The 20958-nt window shown below is 43.6% G+C and overlaps 1 protein-coding gene and 1 long non-coding RNA gene across 2 annotated transcripts in view; one reads left to right on the top strand and one right to left on the bottom strand.

Annotated features, from left to right (window-relative positions):
• WAS (WASP actin nucleation promoting factor) overlaps positions 1-20958 on the top strand; it is a 749592-nt gene that overhangs the window by 626988 nt on the left and 101646 nt on the right. The window contains exon 10 of the mRNA XM_044080287.1: positions 8570-9036. Coding sequence (XP_043936222.1) covers positions 8570-9036 — 467 coding nt within the window. The remainder of the gene's footprint in view (positions 1-8569; positions 9037-20958) is intronic.
• LOC122809072 overlaps positions 1-20958 on the bottom strand; it is a 514410-nt gene that overhangs the window by 478830 nt on the left and 14622 nt on the right. The window lies entirely within an intron of this gene.

The following is a 20958-nucleotide window of genomic DNA, read 5'->3' as shown; positions in this document are numbered from 1 at the left end:
CATGATTAGGTGGGCTATATAAAATTTTTTTCTAACCACTTTGGCTACGTGGTTGTCAAATGAGAGATTGCTATCAACTTGGGTCCCCAAGTCCCTAACTACTTCTTCTGTACTTAATGGATTACCACCTATGTGGTAATTTGTGGGCACTTTGTTTTTGCCAAAGGGGATGACTATACACTTTTTGGCGTTTAGCTTGAGGCCATGGCTCTGGCACCAGTTGTCTGTTTCTATGAGGCCGTTTTGGAGGATGCTTGTGTCGCCTGGAGAGTCGATTATGGCGCCCAGTTTGCAGTCATCTGCGAACTTGGTCAGCCATAGTCCTTCTGTGTTGGCTTGTACCTCCGAGAAATATATACCGAACAAGAGAGGTCCCAGGACTGAGCCTTGTGGGATGCCACTTGTAACTGGTTTGGAGTCTGACATGGCTCCAGCAATTCTAACCATGTGGGTTCTGTCCTTGAGCCAATTTGCAACCCATCTAGTGACATAGGGGTTTATATTTAAGCTGGTGAGCTTATCTATAATGCCCGAGTGGGGTATTGTATCGAAGGCTTTTGTGAGGTCCAGGTAGGCTGTGTGGACCACCTTCCCTTCGTCAATGGCCTTGGTGACTGTTTCAAAGAAGTCGACCAGGTTTAAGAGGCAGGATCTGCCCTTAACAAAGCTGAACTGGGTAGGATCCAGTGTCTGTAGCTCCCCAATATCTTTATTTATGAGGTCCATGATGATCCTTTCCATAGCTTTGCAGACCAAGCTAGACAGGCTTATGGGGTGATAGTTTCCAGGGTCCGTTGAGGCACCACCTTTGTGAAGAGGGACCACTGTTGCTGTACACCACTCTTTGGGTACATATCTTGTAGTAAGGCTGAGATTGAACAGTAGTTTTATGTTTGGGTTTAGCTCTTCTTGGAGTTCATGTAGGACGCAGCCCGGGACACCGTCTGGTCCCACTGATGCTGTGTTTTTTGCTTTGGAGAGGGCGGCTCTTACCTGAGCATCTGAGATGGTAGGGGGGCAGCACTCTGCTAGGATAGATATTTGCCCTTTTGGTGGGGAGGGGGGGGAGAAGTTTGCACTGAACCTGTCAGCTAGGATGTTGGCAATGTCTGTGGGTTCGGTGTATTTTTGTCATTTTGGACTAATTCTGAGCATATCTGGGAATTCCCACCCAGGTTCCTAACATAACTAAAGAAAGCCTTGTGATTATCCTTAGTGTCCTGTGCAATTTTTCTCTCGAAGCTGGCCTTAGACGATTTTATGAGTGCCCTTAGTTTTTTGCTAATACTGATCAGAGATGCCTTCCCTTTTTGGGATTTTGCTCTATCATGTAGTAGCTTCCTCCTTCTATTGTATAATTTGTTTATGGCTGGGGTCCAGCAGACAGGATGTCTGCCTTTGGAGGATTGGGTCTTGGTTTTGTTTGGGATTGCATGATCCATGCATTCCTGAAGGTGTTCATACAATGCATTTATAAAGGATTCTGCGGTCTGGGCCGTATTTTCCACAGGCCCGGGGGCTTTGAAGGATTCCACCTCAGTTTTGAGGAGTGTGAAATTTGCTTTAGAGAAGTTTTTCACTGTGGTTTTCTGGACTGGGGGTGGGGTCGGGATGTGAATATCCAGTGAGATCAGTTTATGGTCTGATCTTACCAGTGAGGGATACACTTCTGGTCTGGAGCATAGAGTCCCCATGTTGGTGATGATCAGGTCCAGTATGTTTTCCCCACTTGTGGGAGTGGTAACAAGTTGTTCCATAGCATTTGAGTTTATGAATTCTAGGAACCTTTGGGCTAGGGTGTTGGAGCTAGAGTAATGCTCCCACTCTATGTTTGGGTAGTTGAAGTCGCCCAATATAATGGTGTTTGGAGAGACCTTCATATTTTCCAGTGTTCTCAGGAAGGCCGAATGGGGTTCCTGTGTTTGGGAGGGTGGTCTGTAGCAGGCTATAAACTGGAAGGCAGTTTTACCCACTGTTAGTTGCACATGGATAGTCTCTGATGCTTCGTGCTTTGCCACCAACCTGGCGGTGTGGGTATCTTTGATGAATATCGATACCCCCCCTCCTTTTGTGGTTCGGTCCAAGTTTTGGGGCCGAAAAGCATGGTATGAGGTATAACCTGGTAGTGCTGGGGTGCTCTCGGGAGCCCTGAACCAGGTTTCTGTTACTGCACAGATATCGATGTTCTCCATGCTAAGGAGAGTTTCAAGTGCATGCATCTTGAGGTTTAGACTTCTGGCGTTGAGTAGCATTACTCTTAGTTTCTTATCCCTTGTGATACCTATGGAGGTGGGTTTGTCTTTTGAGCCTTGCCTAAAAAAGGCACTATGGGGTAGCAAGAGCCTTTGCCAATATCCGAAAGCCCAGGGGTGACAGGTGCAAGCCGTCCCTAGTGAAGCATTGTGGCTTGTTGAGCATATCATCCCAGGCTGACAGGCATTGGATCCCCCTTGAATGACACCAGTACTTAAGCCAATTGTTGAAATTGATCATCTTGTCTTCATATTGTGGCATCATTCTTGGTGAGGGTAAGATGCTACTCAAGGTCAGGGTCATACCGGCCTGGGCTACATGCTCAGAGAGCTCCTCTATGTCTCTTTTCATGTAGTCCAGGGAGGTACACCTCAGGTCATTCACACCAGCATGGACAATGACTGAGTCATATTTGTACTTGCCTTGGAGTGACCTGAGTGCTTGTGTTATGTGGCTGATCCTAGCGCCTGACAGGCTGCTCACCATGACCTTCTCCTTGTTCAGCCTGGTGAGCGGGACGTCAGTGTGCCTGACGATAGAGTCACCTATTACAAGTGTATCAGGTGTGTTGTTTAGCCTTAAGGGCTGTGACTGTTCGGCACACTGGCTTTGTGAGATATGTGTTGCACGTGTTTTGTTTTGGGGTAGTGGTTGCTTGGGTGTCTGCTTTGGAGGTCTCTGCTGCTTAGGCAGATCTTTATTTAGAGCCTCCAAGTATGTTTTTGTGTGATTATGTGTTTGGTTTGCTGCTGTGGTAGGTCTATGTGAGACTGGAATTGTAGTGAGTGTGGTTTCCTTCTCCTGCTGACTGGTTATGCCAGTACTCAGTTGAGAGAGTTTAGCCTCCAGTTTGGCTATATGGTTGCATCTCTCACATGTGTTGGAATTTGTTGGGAGGAGGAGAGGGTTGTCTGTGTACATGAGGCAGTTGTAACATTGCCTCAAGATTCCCAGGTTCACCAGCTGGACCGGAGAGGAGATTGACAACTGACCTTTGGACATGCTAGAATAATATTGGGAATTCCTTTATAATTGAAAACAAGGGCCAATGGGGAGTGAGGGTGTAGTGCTTTTACTTTTTAGTGCTGACTTATATAATTGCTTTAGTGAGCAAGTGCCAGGTAACTTAAGTGCAATGTGTTACAGGTAACTTAAATGCAAAAACGACAAACAGTAACTTTCTTTCAAGTGAAACAAGGAAATAAGTACAGTAAGCAATGCAGATATCACTAGGGATCCACAGAAGCGCTGAGAAGCCGTGTTTTAGGTGGAATTAGCATTCCAGGGAAATAACAAGCAAACAAATAACAAGCATACAAACAAAGCTAGATTCAGCAGGCCTGGATCTAGTCTATGCTACAGCAAACAAGGTGTACCAATTTCAGTAAGAAACAGTTCAAATATGCAGGCACTATAAACCTTTAACCAGAAATTCCCAGCTCAGAAGGGCAGAGTCCAGCCTCTCCTCCCACAAGAGTGCAGACCACAAACCTTCTTAATGTAAAATAACTGGCCTGAAGCCCAAGTGCATAAACCAGAACTAATACACTTTAGGAATAACAGACACTGAGCTCTCAATCAGCAGTCCCCAACTTAGAAGGATGAAAGCTACCTGTCCTGCCACCACAGTGCATGCCACAAACCTTCCTAATGTAAAACAACTGGTCTGAAGCCCAAGTGCTTAATCCAAAAGACTTAGAAAGATAGCTACACTTTAATCAAGTTACTACCAAGCAGTAATAAATACAACTGAATATTTTAAAGAATGCCTGGATTAGTGCTCAAGTTATACAAACAAAGCTAGATTCAGCAGGCCTGGATCTAGTCTATGCTACAGCAAACAAGGTGTACCAATTTCAGTAAGAAGCAGTTCAGATATGCATGCACTATAAGCCTTTAACCAGAAATTCCCAGCTCAGAAGGGCAGAGTCCAGCCTCTCCTCCCACAAGAGTGCAGACCACAAACCTTCTTAATGTAAAATAACTGGCCTGAAAGCCCAAGTGCTTAAACCAGAATTAATACACTTTTAGAATAACAGAGACTGAGCCCTCAATCAGCAGTTCCCAACTTAGAAGGATGTAAGCTACCTGTTCTGCCACTACAGTGCAGACCACAAACCCTCTCAATGTAAAACAACTGGTCTGAAGCCCAAGTGTTGAAACTAAAAGGCTTAGAATGAGTTACACCAAGCAGTAATAAATACAACTGAGTACTTTTAAGATGATGCAAAAGCAAAATAAAGTAGGAAGAAACACAAGTACAGTAAAAGCAGATTAATTTTTTTGTTTATGTTTGCATGTGTGTGTTTATGTCTGTCTAGTCAAAACAGCATAACTATGTATCCTGTAGTCATCAGTACAATCCCATGGAGTACCAATATTTTGACAGCTTTACATGCCTACACATCCATTTCATTCAGGCCTCCCAACATCTTCTCTCAAATATCCAATGCTGATGTCATCCACTATAAATTGTCCTGCAGCATTGTAAAAGTCAGACTTGTGCCGTGAAACTTGCATTAAGTACTGAGTTTTCTAATCAGTACACTTAGGTAGGGGTTCTAATCTCACTGCAGTCAGCTGGTGTGTGTGTGTCTATCTGTCTAGGCAGAAGAGCATAATCATGTATCCTTTGGTCATCATACAATCCTATGGAGTACCAATATTTTGACAGCTGTACATGCCTACAAGTCCATTTAATGCAGGCCTCATGACATCTACTCACTCACTGCGGTCAGCTGGTGTGTGTGTGTGTGTTCACTTGGTTGACATTCGAGAGACCATTCTACACTAGCATGTCAGACATTGCTATTACCATCGTCTCATCAGACAGTGCTGATGTCAACAGCTATAAAGTGTTGTCAGATGCTATAAATGACAGACTTGTACTGTTCCACTTGCATTAAATACTGTGTTCTTTAGTTGGCATACTTAGGTAGGGTCTCTGATCTCACAGCAGTCAACTTGTGTGTGTGTGTGTTTGCTCAGTTGGTGGACAATCGAGAGACCATGTTATACCAGCATGTCAGATGCTGCTATTATCATCTTCTTCTCACCAGACATTGCTGATGTCATCAGCTATAAAGTGTTGTTGGATACTATAAAAGCCAGAAAGCCAGACTTGTGCCTTGGTGCATGCATTAAGCACTATGCTTTGTAAATAGCTAGGTAGGGATTCTATTCTCACAACAGTCAGCTGTGTGTGCAATCAACACTCACTATGGTGACAATTTTAGAATGATATGTGAGTCCACAGCTATGTGAAACCCTACTCAAACATCTCATTGTAGCATACAATGATGATGCCATCCAGTATAACATGCACTCTGACAGTATTCAAGACAAACCTGTGCTGTGGCAGTAAAATTAACTACTGTATTTGCAAACTACTGTACCTACACATATAGGGGTTCTAATCTGGCAGCAGGTGACTTGCATGTCTACACATTCACGTATCACTTCTGAGACAATTTTACACAAGGATGTGACTCCACATTTATGTCCTACACTCCTCCCAACATGTTCTCCTCAGCATACAATGATGAAGTCATACTCCATAAAGTGCAATGTGACACTGTTACTGTCAGACATATGTGGTGTTGCTACTGTGACATTGCACAACATCAATATTTTATACCTACACAGATATAATGTTAAAATCAGGCCCAGTCTACTAGTGTATGCATATGTGTTTGTGTGTATGTGTGTGTGTGTGCATGTGTGTGTGGTTGATGGTATGTTATGGCCATTGTATGATCTTTGGAATCATTCATCATTGTACTACAACTTGCAAAACCTTTCAAATAGCCACATGCATCCACCATCCCCTTTTTTCCACTGATCTCATGACATCCTTCTTGTATTCCTGCAGAGAAGTGGAGAATGTCCTCATGTCAAATATGCATACACACATCATGAATCAGAATCCTTCCAGGAGCCTCTGCAAGCTATCTACAGACCACTGCATGTGTGACTGCTAATTCTGTCATGGTGTGGTGCATACGTTCCATATGGACAGTGGCAGGATGTAATACAATCAAACAAGCATACGCATATGCATAACAGGCTTACTATCTTCCATAATATAGATATAGGGATTTTACAGAGTATAATAATGGTTAGGATTTCACATAATGTTGGCCATTAGCCTAATAATGCCCTGTGACCCTATGAAGAGTTGACATATCAATGTTGCTGTCACTGATGTGCTATATTGAGGTGTGGATGTACAGTAAGGCTACAAAAGGGTCTTACAATCTGTGATGTGAGCTAATGTACTTATGACCATTGATGCCACTGCAGTACATGCTCCTTATATAACAGCTGTAGTTATATGCCTCTTGACAACTGTTGACATGGTAGTTTATGTTATGTTGTGTATAACTGTTATGTATACTGTTGTATTAGGGCATGTGTTTTTGTAGTGGATCAGCTCAACTTTCTACACAGTTCCCATTCCCCCATCAGTGATACCTGCAGTACGGCACATGTGTGCATGTGTCTACATACCATCATTAAATGTTCTGTGACAGACAGCAGTATCAATTCATAATTATTACATGGTCACATAAGTCTTGTTTCATACACATGGTTGTTATGCTTTGATATATACGACCAATGCAGGGAGAACCAAGGCTAATTATTTCCAATGGCCCTAGGGGTGTACCTAGGATTTTGGTCAGGGAGGAAGTTCCAATTACTACTACTGAATGCAGTCCAGGGTCAGAGCCTACAAAGTTTTATAAGGCAGGCATCCCCTTGAAGAAAAAGCAAAGGACTAAACATATTTCTTCAGCTTCTAAGGACCCACAGAGTGAATGGCAGAATTTCACTTGAGGGTTGTTTAATGTGTTGGTGGCTTTGAAACCTCCTCAGAAGTCAAAATTCAAGCTCCCCCTTGGTCTTCTACTCCCCTTAAAAGCCTCAGGGAACAAGGTTCCTCTGAAAAGGAAGCAGATTCAAATGAGGTGCTGCACACATTGGATGTGCATAGACAACTCAGATTTTGTTTGCATAAGACTAAGGCTTTTTGTAAATTTGATCAGCTCTTTGTTTCCTTTCATGCTAGATCTTTAGGGCTGGGTTTGTTGAAGCAAACTATTTCTTTTGGATTTCTAAAGCCATTTCTTTTTGTTATTTCTTTCATGGTAACAGCCTTCCTTCTTCTGTCAAGGCTCATTCTACTACAGCTGTTACTTCCTTTGATGCTTTTTTCAAGGGTTTGGATACTAACTTACTATTCAGGCAGCTACTGGGCTTCTGTGCATACTTTCACCAAGCACTGCAAGTTACGTGGAAATTCCAGAGCTAGAGCTGGTTTTGCTAGGGACATCCTGGATGGGTTCCTTGAGAGCTCTGCTGGTCTCTCCTCATCCCTCTCTTCTTCCTGAGCTTTGGCACTCTCCCTATTGTAATGAATACTGCAACAGTGAAATGGAAGAGCATAGTACAGTTGCGTAAGATCTTACCATAACAGTAGATGTCTTTCTCTTCACTGTTGCAGTATTCACTCCATCCCTCCTCCCCCTGGTCCTTTTCTCTTCTGGATGAACTAATTACCTCTTTTTTCTTTGAATTGGCATTCCTACTGGGGCTCTCAGTTCTGAGGATGATACATCTGGACGTCATCTTTATGCCCTACACTACATACACAAGGAGCATACATGTGATGTATGGTGTACCTTAAAGCAACCTAAAGGGTTTGGAATACTGGCCAGATATCTGGTCACCCTTGGCAGGGGATCTCCAGTGTACTGAATACTGCAACAGTGAAATGGAAGGACATCTATAATGATCACCACATAATATCTTGCTATGATTTGCAGTTATCATTTTCCTCAGTGTGTTTTCTGACCTCTTGTTTCACTTTCAGCCTAAAGTATATGCCAGGTGGTTTTCTCAGATTTGGATTTTATCATTATCCTGTGAAGAGAGCTAGTTTTTTACAGCAGTGCTGGAAAACCTTCCTCCGTGTTTACTGAAGTCAGTGGTGTCACAGTTTAAATCACATCTTTGAACTAAGCAGACTGTGACACAAATGCCAGAAACCCCATCTTAGGTATTTAGGGACACCTGCACAAAAGATTGTGATTAAAACAGCTTTGCATTATATTTCAGATTTTAAAATCTTTTTTAGGTTCTATGCTTTGTAGTTTGCTTTGAAAAGTTGTGTGTGTGTGTGTGTGTGTGTGTGTGTGTGTGTGTGTGTGTGTGTGTGTGTGTGTGTGTGTGTGTGTGTGTGTGTGTGTGTGTGTGTATATGACAGCATTCAACAGAAATTTAATGTTTTCATAATTTTTTTTTTTTTTTTTTGCAGAACCTCCACCACCCCCACCTTCAAGGTCTGGACCTCTACCACCTCCTCCACCATCAGGAGTTGCACCAGCCCCACCTTCAAGCAGAGGCAGATCAGGAACACTCCCACCAATACCTGGGGAACTATCTGGGCCACCTCCTCCTCCATCCAGAGGGCCACCACCACCACAAAGAGGGCCACCACCCCCCAGCCGGAGTACACCTCCACCTCCTCCACCATCTTTAAGAAGTAGTGGTCCTCCTCCACCTCCTCCTCCTTCAGCACCTACCATGGGAGGAAGTGGGCCTGCACCACCACCACCACCTCCTCCACCACCTCCTCCTCCTCCTTCTTCTTCTTCTTCTTTAGATGGTGGGCCTCCTGCACCACCACTTTCTCATTCTGGGAATACTCCTGCAACACCCCCCACTCCATCTGGCAGGGGAGCCCTACTAGACCAAATAAGAAAAGGAATACAGCTGAATAAGGTAGGTAACATATATCATAGCACACACAGTACTCGGTTGCAATTATGTCAGATAACGATAAAAAAAAATCTAACTGCACATATAAAGGAACATTTTTACTTCATCTGTACACAGAAACTCATCTTTAAGTCAATGAAATGCTGTATTAGTGTGAGAAAAGCACCACTGTATCTGTTCCACATTGTGTATGTTGTGAGAAGTTGAAATAGCAAGGCAGGCAACTATACAGTTTTGTAAGTCCTTTGATCAATGTCAGATTCTTTTATGTAAAAATATAGGATAGCCTTGTCACAGTAGCTGACAGTATCACTGTCAGACTTTGCCTTTCTGGAATACTTAATATGTATCTCAGCAAATGGAAAATCCAGCCACCAGCTGCAGCTATTGCAAGCAGTTATTTTGAATTGCTTTGTGTTTTAATGCACTTTATGATCAGACATGACTGTGTGAAAAGTGATTTGAGACCAAATATTTTATTTGTAAGCAAACACATGGGTATGTATATACATATAATTTCGTACATGCTTTCTGAACAATTAAATTTGTTGGAATTTCTACCCAGACAACATTTGTTTTTTGTGATGAGGTTTCTATGAATTAAATGTTTTCCAAATATTTACAAATAAGTCAAAGGAGAAGAAAATGAAAGAGAAAATAGGAACTATAACATCTTGGACTGTATATGACATAAGACTCCAGACCTGGGAGAAATGCGGTGAAATACTGGAACTTTTCGGCATATGTTTTGTATGGAATAAATAACTTCACTCAAAGAATGTTGTACTCCCTATGTATGTATGTATATGTGTGTATATATATATATATATATATATATATATATATGTATAAAAAATAAATAGATATAAATACGTATATATATATATATATATATATATATATATATATATATATATATATATATACACACACACAAATATATAAATGCATATATGCAAAAGCCTCTGGTCATAATCTCAGCTGTCTAAAGTTTTGTAGACTGTCTAGACTTTTGATCTGCTCTTTATAAAATTTATAATTTACCCGCAAATCACTGAAGATTGAAGTCATTAAATAATTGCAAACATTTCAGTTTCAAACTTTACATCTTTCATAAATTGCATGCTAATGCAAAGACTGTTTATTCTGTCAACTTTCTCAGTTTATAAAAACAATATTTAAAATTCATCCCCGACCCCCCCCCCCCACCTGTTATTTTTGGTTTTGTTCAGAGGAGTAAGTGCCACAATTTTGCAACCAAATTATATTATACTGAAGAGTTATATAACATAAATTATAAGCATACTGAAAGTTGTTGATATGAATGCTGTTTTTAAGGAAAAAAAGATGCATTGCATTTTGTAATAGTTAAAAGTTGCAGATCAAGTTGGCTGCAAGGTGTACATGGATGGAGCAACCCAGGAGACTCCAATTTGAATAGTAGACCCAATGTCTTAGGACTTGGCTGGGGAAGGAGGAATAAGTGCCACTCCTGACTAGACAACCATGGGGGAAAATGGATGTCAGGCTAGCGCTGCACCCAGTGGTAAGGATGGGCACCATTTCTTCTAGAAGTAATTAGGGAATGTATTGGTACATTACCCACCAGCAGGTTCCACATTGACATTATTTCATGTCAGGCATGGGATGAGACTATGAGTAGAGTAAAAATAAAATAAAATAAAATAAAATAGATAAATAAATAAATAAAATGCAAATTCCCCAAGGATGGCTGATTTCCTCACATTCACTTTACCCAATTTAACAGAAGGGCTATAACCAACTAGTGCATAATGACTGAATGAATCACAACAGAGTGGAAAATGACTGATGGTAAGGTCACAAAGGACAAAAAAAGTCTCTCCAATGGCATAGAGGGCATAAAGCCTTGACTTTGTGGAGCTGACTTTGGTTGGAACATGGGCAAAATTCTTGGTCAGGCTTGTAAGGGCCTCTGGGGCCAATAGCCTAATATCATCCTATGAATCTATGACTACACCCCAGTCGCGAGGTTCCATTAGCATCTCAGGCATCCTGATGGTGGGCGTTCCCTGTAGAGATCCCTGGTGTCAATCAAGGGAGCATAGTTCAAGGAAGAATAAGGGCAGAGGACATGGCTGAGCTGCTGCAGTGTTGGAGGGATATACAGCATGCCCTCATTGCATGCCTGCCCCTCGAACATAAGCATAATACTGTAATGGGAGGGGGGACTGGCAGGTACCACATAATGAAAAAAAAAACCCTGGCCAGAACAGTGATAGCCAAAACCCATAGAATGCTCCTAGGTTACACAACCAGCCCCAGCTGAATCAGAGAAAGTCTGAAGGGATTGTAGAAGCTGGTAGACCCAGTCTGGATGAGGGGTACTGGGTAGGAAGGCCATAGGATGAAGCAGGGACCAAAAAAAATTAAAGGGCTGGCTCAAGTTTGATTTGATAGAGAAGAAGCTGTCTAAACAACACTTGTTTAAAATAGGGAGAAAATGAAGCTTTGAAGCCAAGTTTAAAGAAGAAATGGATGTTATAAAAGGGGCCACTTCTACCATGCTGCTACTGTTTATGTTCCAACACACCAGACCCATTACTGAGACCTAGATCAGTTACTTATACAATATATGCAAAGAAAGAAGAGTAAATAAATTGCTAAAAGAAAAAAAAATCATAAAACGTATGAAGTTTTCAGATAAAATGTTCCCACCCTATAGAATTTTACACATTTTGACAAAAGCACCTAGCTGAGAAGTTTTGCACCAGGAGTTGAAGTCTATGTACAAAATAAGAAGTTATGTACTCACCATAACATTCCATCTGAGTAGGTGGCTTCATTTGTCTGCAACCTTTGGGTCTTGGATCCGATATCGGATCCGAGCCGGCAACTTATTATACAGCTTTGGATCCGAGCTCCTAGCTCCTCCCCTCACCCATAATCCCCTGCCAACCCCAAATGACCTCAGATCAAGTTTGCCCTCCTACATATACCTGGAAAGGTATTCCAACAGGAAAAGGCAGGATAATACAAGCAGAACTAACTCTTCTGAAGGCCAGGGGGAAGGAGGTGGGGATGGTTGCAGACAAATGAAGCCACCTACTCAGATGGAATGTTATGGTGAGTACATAACTTCTTAATCTGGAGTAGGGACTTCATTTGTCAGCAACCTTTGGGACAGAGTCCCCAGCTACCTGAATCTTGGGCGGCCATCATGGAAGGATATTCCGGAGCACCGCGGAGCCAAAGGATGCTCTCCCTCTGGAAATGATGTCCAGTTTGTAGTGGATGATAAAGGTATGAGATGAGGCCCAAGTGGCTGCCGAGCAAATATCATCCAAGGAACTCTAGATCTAAAGGCAGCAGAAGTAGATATGGAGCGAGTGGAATGTACACGGACTCCCTGAGGTGCAGGCCTCCCAGAAGCTTCATAAGCTAGAAGAATACATTGGGAAATCCAGCGTGATAAGGTGACCTTCAAAACGGCTTTACCCAAACTGAATTTGGCAAAGGAAATGAACAGCTGATCAGATTGTCTGTGACCAGCAGTCCTATGAATATAGAAACGCAGCTGACTGTGCATATCTAAAGAATGCAGCTTGTACTCTCCTTTATTTTGATAATTAGGGAAGAAAACTGGTAGGTTGATGGACTGATTGATATTGGTTTCTGAGGCCACCTTGGGTAGGAAGGGGGGAATGGTCCTGAGGTACACTCTATCCTGATGAAAAACCAAGTAAGGGGGTTTCACGGAAAGAGCTTGAAGTTCCGAAACTCTTTTCGCTGAAGTGATGGCTACCAGGAATGCTGTTTTCCAAGACAGATATTTAAGTTTGGCCGAGGCAGCTGATTCAAAGGGAGGAGCAGTCAAGGCTTGAAGAACTAGTGATAGATCCCAAGGGGGTACGGCTTCTTTGATAGGGGGTACCCTTGAGGAAGGTTTTACATAGTTTAGCTGACATCAAAGGACCTGTCTCATGTCCCACATGGTAATGGGAGATGGCTGCCAATTGTACCTTGACTGTCGAACAGCTAGCCCCTTGCTGAAAAAGTCCGGTGAGGAAGTCCAACACGGACGTTAACGGAGCAGTGAAGGGGTCCAAATTATGATGTTCCGCCCAGACGGAAAAGCGCCTCCATTTACTGCGGTAAACTTTCCTGGTGGAAGGTTTATGCGCTGCCACCAAGATGGCTTTGACTGGTGAAGAGATGCCGGGAGTCCTGACTAAGAGTGGAACTGGTGCAGCCAAGCTGTCAGCTTCAGGTTGTCCAGATTCGGGGTCGGTAAGCCTGATGGATGGGATATTAGATCTGGGCTGGGATCCAGAATCCAGGGAGGATTCACCAAGTCAGACCACAGGTAAGGAAACCAAGTTTGCCGAGGCCAGAATGGGGCAATGAGGATCATTCTGCTCCCCAACCGAGAGGCTTTCTGTAAGAGTTTTAGCATCAGGGGTAGAGGAGGATAGGCATAAAGTAGTCCGGGCGGCCAAGCATGCGCTAAAGCGTCTCTCGGGTCTTCCCCTGGTGGGGGAATCAGAGCGAAGAAGCTGTCGCATTTTGTATTTGAGGGAGAGGCAAAGAGATCGCAGCAGGGTTGCCCCCATTTTGCAAATATCCACTTCGCTACTCGGGAGTTGAGAGACCACTCGTAAGGGGAAAGAATGGTGCGGCTGAGTTTGTCCGCCAGAATGTTGGCCCATCCCGGAATGTGCGTTGCGATCAGAAAGCGGTTGGTGGAGATCGCCCATTCCCACACCCTCATGGCCTCTTGGCAGAGAGAGTAAGACCTGGTTCCTCCCTGTTTGTTGACGTACCAGACAACTGACATGTTGTCCGTCTGTATCACAATAGTTCCTATGGGGAGAAGGTTCTGAAGTGCTTGCAATGCTAACAGCACCGCCCTCATCTCCAGAACACTGATATGCAGGGAGGTCTCTGTGTCGTTCCACGTGCCTTGGACTGTTCTGCCTGAGCAATGCCCCCCCCACCCGAGGCGAGAAGCGTCTGTGGTCACCGTGATGAGAGGAGGTGGAGCACAGAAGGGTCGGCCTGTATGGAGGTCTGGGGACTGGAGCCACCATAACAGGGCCCTCCTGCAAGCTTTGCTGATAGAGATAGGGTGATTTAGGGGAAGAAGCTGAAAGGACCATTGTACTTGGAGGATCCACTGTAGTACCCTCATATTTAGACGAGCGCATGGAAGAAGCGTTATTGCCGTTGCCATGGAGCCCAGCGCCCTCAGGACCAATTCCACCGGTGGAGCTTCTGATTGGAGGATGGCCCGCACATGAAGTCTCAGATTCTGTAGTCGTTCCAAAGTGAGGTAGGCTCGCAGAGTTCTCGTATCCAATCTGGCCCCTATGAACTCTATCACTTGTGTCGGAGCAAGGGAGGATTTGTCCGTATTGATCGTGATGCCTAACTGGGGGGCTAGGCGGAGAAAAAAGTCTCTGGCTGAGCAGAGTAGATGCCTTGTTGGGGCGGTCAGGAGCCAGTCATCCAGGTATGGGAAGACCTGCATTCCCTGGAGTCTCAGGTGGGCCGCTATCACTGCTAAAACTTTGGTGAACACCCTGGGGGCTGTGGTGAGGCCAAAGGGAAGGACCCTGAACTGATAGTGGCTGGCTCCCACCCGGAAGCGGAGAAACCGCCTGGATCATCTGTCCATTAAAATGTGATAGTACGCATCCTTGAGGTCTATTGAGCACATCCAGTCGTTCTCCCGCAAGAGGGGGAGAATGGACTGAAGAGTGACCATTCGGAATTTTTCCTTGGTTACTGACAGGTTCAAGAGGGAAAGGTCTAGAATTGGTCTCAAGTCCCCCGTCTTTTTTGGCACCAGAAAGAACCTGGAGTAAAACCCTAATCCGAGCTGGTCTGGGGGGATGGGTTGGATGGCTCTTTTTTTTAGCAGCTGCTGGATTTCTGCGGCTGCAGCCTCCCTCTGACTGGGTGGTATCATCAGGGAGGTTCCTGAGTCTGGGGACATGTTGCATTGGGATTTTGTAACCTCTGGGTATGATCCGAAGCACCCAGCGGTCTGATGTGATGGACTCCCATGCCGTCAGATGCCTCGAGAAGCGCCCCCCGACTGCCTCCAGAGTGGAGCAGTCGGGCAACCCTTCAGGGCTGTTGTGTGGGCCAATCAGAGAAAGATTCTCTGGACCCAAAGTTTCTTGGGGCCCCTCTGCCTCTAGGGCGGTGTCCTACCTGTCCTCCTCTGCCACGGAAGGACTGGTTGTCCGGAGCAGGTTGGGAATGTTGCGATTTCCGGAACCACATCTTCTTCTGTCCCTTTTGGTTCTTGGAGAAGGACCTCTGGGGAGCAGAGAAGCGGACTCCGACGGCAGACGGCGTCTTCCCATCCTTCTCGCTCTGGACAAGTGTCTCACGAACGGTCTTGCCAAACAAGGCAGAACCATCAAAGGGGGCATTCGCAAAGGATGCCTTACAGGGCTCCGCAAAGTCACACTGTCAGAGCCAGGCCTGGCATCTCATAACTAGGCCCACTCCGCTAGCTCTAGCGGCTCCCTCAGTGGCGTGGGACAACAGCCGCATAGAGGTACTGGAAATAGATCTTAGAGTGGCCATACGAGTGGAGTACAACTGCTTGTCCTCCGCCGACATGGACTCTGGGGGGGAAGCAGCGTATTCTTTAATAAGATCCCACTGCATCCTGATGACATGTGCCATGTAGTTCAGGGACCTTACTGAGAAGGTCGCTGAACTAAATACCCGCTTCCCAAGGCGATCCATTGAGCAGGACTCCTTGCTCGTGGATGGACCGAGGGGCTCTCCTGAGCTAGTTCCCTCTTAGTGGCTGCCGCCATCAACATGGCATCTACGGGGGGACCCTTGCTCCAGTGCGACCGGTCTGCGGGGGGGGGCTCAAAATCCTATCCGGGCATTTAGGGACTGGCTCTACAGTGTCCGGCTCCTTCCACGCCCTGGTGGTAATAAGGTCCACCAGGGGGTCGGCCGAAGGGGACACCCAAGAGGTAGATGGGCCTGCTTCGAATGCCTCCAGAAACATGGACTCGTCAGAGGAAGCCTTGGGGGCAGACCCCCCACGATCCTGAGCATTTCCATGATGTCTCCAAAGGAGACATCCTCAGGGGGTGACCTTGGGGAGCCTTCCCCTTCATCCAAGTCCGTGTCCTCTGTTAAGGACTCGGGGGAGTCCATGTGCCTCCTCTTACACTTATGCTTGTGAGGCACTTCCTCGGGGGGGCTGTCCTAGGAGGTCTCACCAGCAATATCCTGTTCCAATGGAACAACCTGGTACCTCGAAGCAGGCTGTCCCTGTGGCCGGGTGATGGAAGCCTGACCCAGCAGAGAGGGAGTGCAAGGTGGAGCCGAGGCAAGGACCAGGGGTCCGGATGCTCTCGACAGAGCCCTCTCCACTACATCGAAGGCCGAGGGGGAGCCGCTCTCTCTCGGCTCCGAAAGCCGACTCCCACTCGGATCCGATGAAGGGATCGGAACTGGCGCCGAGACCATCGGATCCAAAGGACCCGTGTGCTCCGACCTGGCCGGAGCCGAAGGCACACTGAGTCCCTCGGATCTTAAGCTTGGCCCCCGGCTCCTAGAGGTCGGATCCGATGATGGAACCGACAGACTCGAGGGCAGGGTCAGATCCGAAGTACCCAGTACTGTCGGTGCCGACCCACCCCCGGCTCCAACGCTGCCCGGCTCCGAGCACTCCGAACCCAGGAAGCGGGTCGGAGAAGGAGCTATCGGTGTAAAAAAAAGGTGTCGAGCTCCCCCCCGAAGGGGGGGGAGGCAAGAGCACTCCCATCTGCAGCTGGGCTTGGATGAACCTTCTAATCATCCGGTCCAAGTCTGTATCAGAAAGGCTATAAGTGGATCTCGACGAGGCCACCGAGGCGAGTCTGGAATGCCGCCTCGATGACCTCGACGGAGATCGGGTCTCCTCCACCTCGGGTCCCGGGGAGAAGCAAGGTGATCGGATCCGAGGAGGAGGAGACCTGGAAGCCATGGAAGCCATGGAGGGAGAAGCCCGCTTAGCTGGGGGGGCCAAAGCAGAGGCCTCGGCCCGCCGCTTGTGGTGCTTCTCCCTCCTGGCCTCCATGTCCTCCGGCGCCTTAGTGGGAGTTTGAATCCCGGCCGGGGGAAGGGGGGCAGGAGTGGCCACCACCAAGGGCTGAGGAGGTGCCACGGGAGAAGCGGAGGCCGAAGCCGAATCCGGGGGCAGAAGTCCCGTCAGGATCAGCTTCGACCTCCGATCTTTCAGTGCCCTGGGGTTGAACGCTGCGCAGATGGCACACCCCGAGGACAGGAGTTCAACCCCAAGGCACCGAACACACCGAGTGTGGCCATCTGCTGGGGAAAGCTTATGGCCACACTCGGTGCACTTGGAAAAAATGGGTTTTGGGGCCTCTGACATGATAACCCAAAAAAAACTAAAGTAATCTACGCAAGCACACTGGACCCCAAACACAACACACATGCACACTACGACCAGCGAGGGGAGGATTTACACTAAAAATTAAAGAAATTAACGAAAGGGAAACCTAAATCACACACACTGTTTAAATAATGCATTAAATAACTAATTTTACAGTTTTGAAGCACTTATCTGATAAATCGCCAGGAGCTCAAAATCCAGCTGTCTCATCTAAGAACGGCAAACTAGATCTGAGGTCATTTGGGGTTGGCAGGGGATTATGGGTGAGGGGAGGATCCATAGCTGTATAATAAGTTGCCAGCTCGGATCCGATATTGGATCCAAAACCCAAAGGTTGCTGACAAATGAAGTCCCTACTCCAGATCTTCAGTTACAGATCTAAATGGATCTTTGAAGAAGTTGAGAGTTACCCAAGATGGGGGTCTTGTACAGTGGTCACAGGCAGTGGCTCATCTCTGTGGCCACTTAGTTAAACTAAAAGTTAGATTCACAGAGACTTCACCAGTACTTGAACCCATAAAAAGAAATTAAAGATTTGTTGATTACAGTGGAGGCTCCACTTTCATTTCACTAGAGTCTCTCGACATACTGTGGAAGTTGCGGATGAGGAACTTGTATCAGTTCTTGTTGTGAATAAAGTTAGATGCTGTTTATAGTCTTCATACTTACTTCTTGCCACCCTACCTACAAATTATTTTGTGTGAACAGTGTGCCTCTATTTGCCAAAAAGAGTATAATTTTTTAAATCCTTTTTTTTTTCTTGGAAAGACTACATCTACACTCTGGTTTCACAGAAAACCTGGTAGTTTACATAGGCTATCCTAATTATAAAGCTACTTCAGAGATTTGAGATAGTAAGCTACAATCATATCACCTAATTAATATCGTACATTCAATGTATTAAACTTAAGTTTCTGTGCATTCTTTGTATTAAATGTAGAGTTTAACAGGGCATTTTTAACACTGTAAGAGTTTATGTATTATGCTACTAGCTGGTGCATTTTGTTCAAAGTAAAAGTTATTGCATATCCTGCACCTAACTCAAACCATTATGATCTTGCTCCTTTTCCCCACACTGGCTGAGGCTGTGCAGATTTCTGAGCTATTTGCTGCTACCTGCTATGGACTTTTATTATTTATGAAATATTTAAATTATTAAAGGTGTTTGACTTTCTGTCCAAAATATAACAAGCTGTTTGTTGATTTGTTGTTAAACAGTATCAATGTATTTACATATTTATTCTCTTACTTACTTGTTTAATTATTTATGAAAAGTAAGTTTCATTTAGCTCACGTGTCTCCCCTATTTGCTTCAGTTTAAATGACACCAAATTTTCTGTTCAAATAATTTTATTCAAAAAACATTTTTTAGAAACAATAGTTAATGATTTTTGTAAGACAAATAAACTAAGTTAAATAACTATTTACAAATGCACAATGACCTCAAGTCAGTTATATATAAAAGGAGTACACTCATTATTACATATACAGACACTATACATTATTAAACAAACAGTGAGAAAAAATAAATGATGACTTCTTGCAATCTCTCTTCTTATGTAGGTTAATTTGTGACCATCTTAACTGTCTCAATTAGGGAGAGAACTTTCTCCCAGGGATTGTCAGTCCATTTCCTAGAAAATATTCTCATTTCCTTGACTTTGATTTCTAACAAAGCTACCTCTTTCAATAGAGCTGGAAAATCCTCAAGAGTTGGGCTGATAATGGAGTTCCATTTCCTTGTGATACATTTCTTTGATACTGCCATTATAGTCCAAAGAAGATAGCGGTCTTTCTTTTCATTGCAGTGGTTTCATTTATATTCAGGAGAATTAATAACTTTGACAAAGTAAAAGAGTCAGTATAAATGGCTTGCAGAAAATCACCAATATCATCCCAAAATTTCAATATGAGACCAATCGGCATTACATTTCAAGGAACACCTCCAGCATACTATTTAATTCATATTATTAAATCTAGCTATTTTATTTGGAGTATAAAAGGCTCTATGGAAAAACTTCCATGCAAAGATTTTCCAAGTTTGTATATTTGAGGTTAAGTTTAAAGAATATAGTATATCTTTTTTGGTCTCATTTGATAGCAATAATGTATGATCTTTAGTGATGAGATTCCAAAATTTCTGATTAGCTTTTGTTTTATAGTTAATGATAATTTTATATAAATTTGAAGTTAAATTTGTCCAATTAAAGTCTCCATATTTTACTTCATATAAATGAAGTATAAATTTGGGCATGGAACTAAATGAGGAATTATCTATTGTTCGACTTAGATCTTCTGCATAAGCTATTAGGGTGTTAAGAGCTAACCAGTTAGTATTTGGTAAATTAAATGTGTTAATTAACTGATTCATGTCTGAAACTATCAGATTTTCCATACACTGGTACCAACATATGAAACTGTTTCTCTTCCATGCGTTAAGGGTATCTGTGGGAATGTTTTTTGTAATTTTAAATGGAGTTAATAGCTGGAACCATAATTTGATGTCAACATTATTATTTACAACACTCCGAAAAGTATTGTAAATGTAATTTATATAATTTAGATTAGTAGGTTTGGTGCAGTTATATTGCAAGTTAATACAAATAAAACACCAGAGCTTATGATTCTGATCATTGAGTTGTACATTTTTTGCTAATTTACATTATTCTTGAAAAATAACAGTATGTAATGTTTTCCATGCTGATGAAAATTTTGGATCTATCCAATTTATTATCGTTTTGAAAATGGATGCTTTGATATAAGTTTCTAAATCAGGAAAGTTAATACCTCCCATCTCCCAAGGCCTAATATGGTTTAGAAAAGCTATTCTGTTTTTTTTTGGGGGGGGGGTACCAAAGGAAAGTTATAATGATTTTATTTAAATCTTTTAAAAAAAATTTGCTAGGAATTATAGGGATAGCTTGTGTAATGTAGTTTATCTTTGGGAGAATGACCATCTTTATTAGCTGCAATCTATCTTCGAAGGTTAAAAACAACTTATTCCATTTTCCTATTAATAATTTAAGGGTATTCAGAATATTGTTGTAATTTGTAGATAAAGTTAATTCTAGGTTTTCACATAAAACAATCCCTAAATAATTTAGAGAGGAAACCTGTTTACTAACTATTTGATTTATGTTAGTATTTGATTTATTTTTATTATTTAATATTATATGATTCGATTTATAAGCATTAATTTTTAGATCTGAAATCTGATGAAATTTTTCAGCTAAAGAGTTTAATTTAATTCACATAGAGACTCATCTGAGTTTAACAAGGTGAGTAGAATATCATCAGCAAAAAGCATTATTTTGGAATTAAATTGATTGTAAATGTCAATGCCTTTAATTTTGGGATTTGAACAAATCTCAGAAGAGAAAAATTCAATTGCTAGGGCAAATAATATTGGAGACATGGGGCATCCTTGTTTGGTACCCTTAGTAATTTTAATTGCTTCTGATGTGAATGGACCTAATTTTACATATGCCAAATTGTCTCTATAAATATTC

Source organism: Protopterus annectens, chromosome 8.part0, assembly GCF_019279795.1.
Source record: "Protopterus annectens isolate FY-2018-M chromosome 8.part0, PAN1.0, whole genome shotgun sequence".
NCBI lineage: Eukaryota > Metazoa > Chordata > Ceratodontiformes > Protopteridae > Protopterus > Protopterus annectens.
This window is presented reverse-complemented; position numbering and strand designations above follow the sequence as displayed.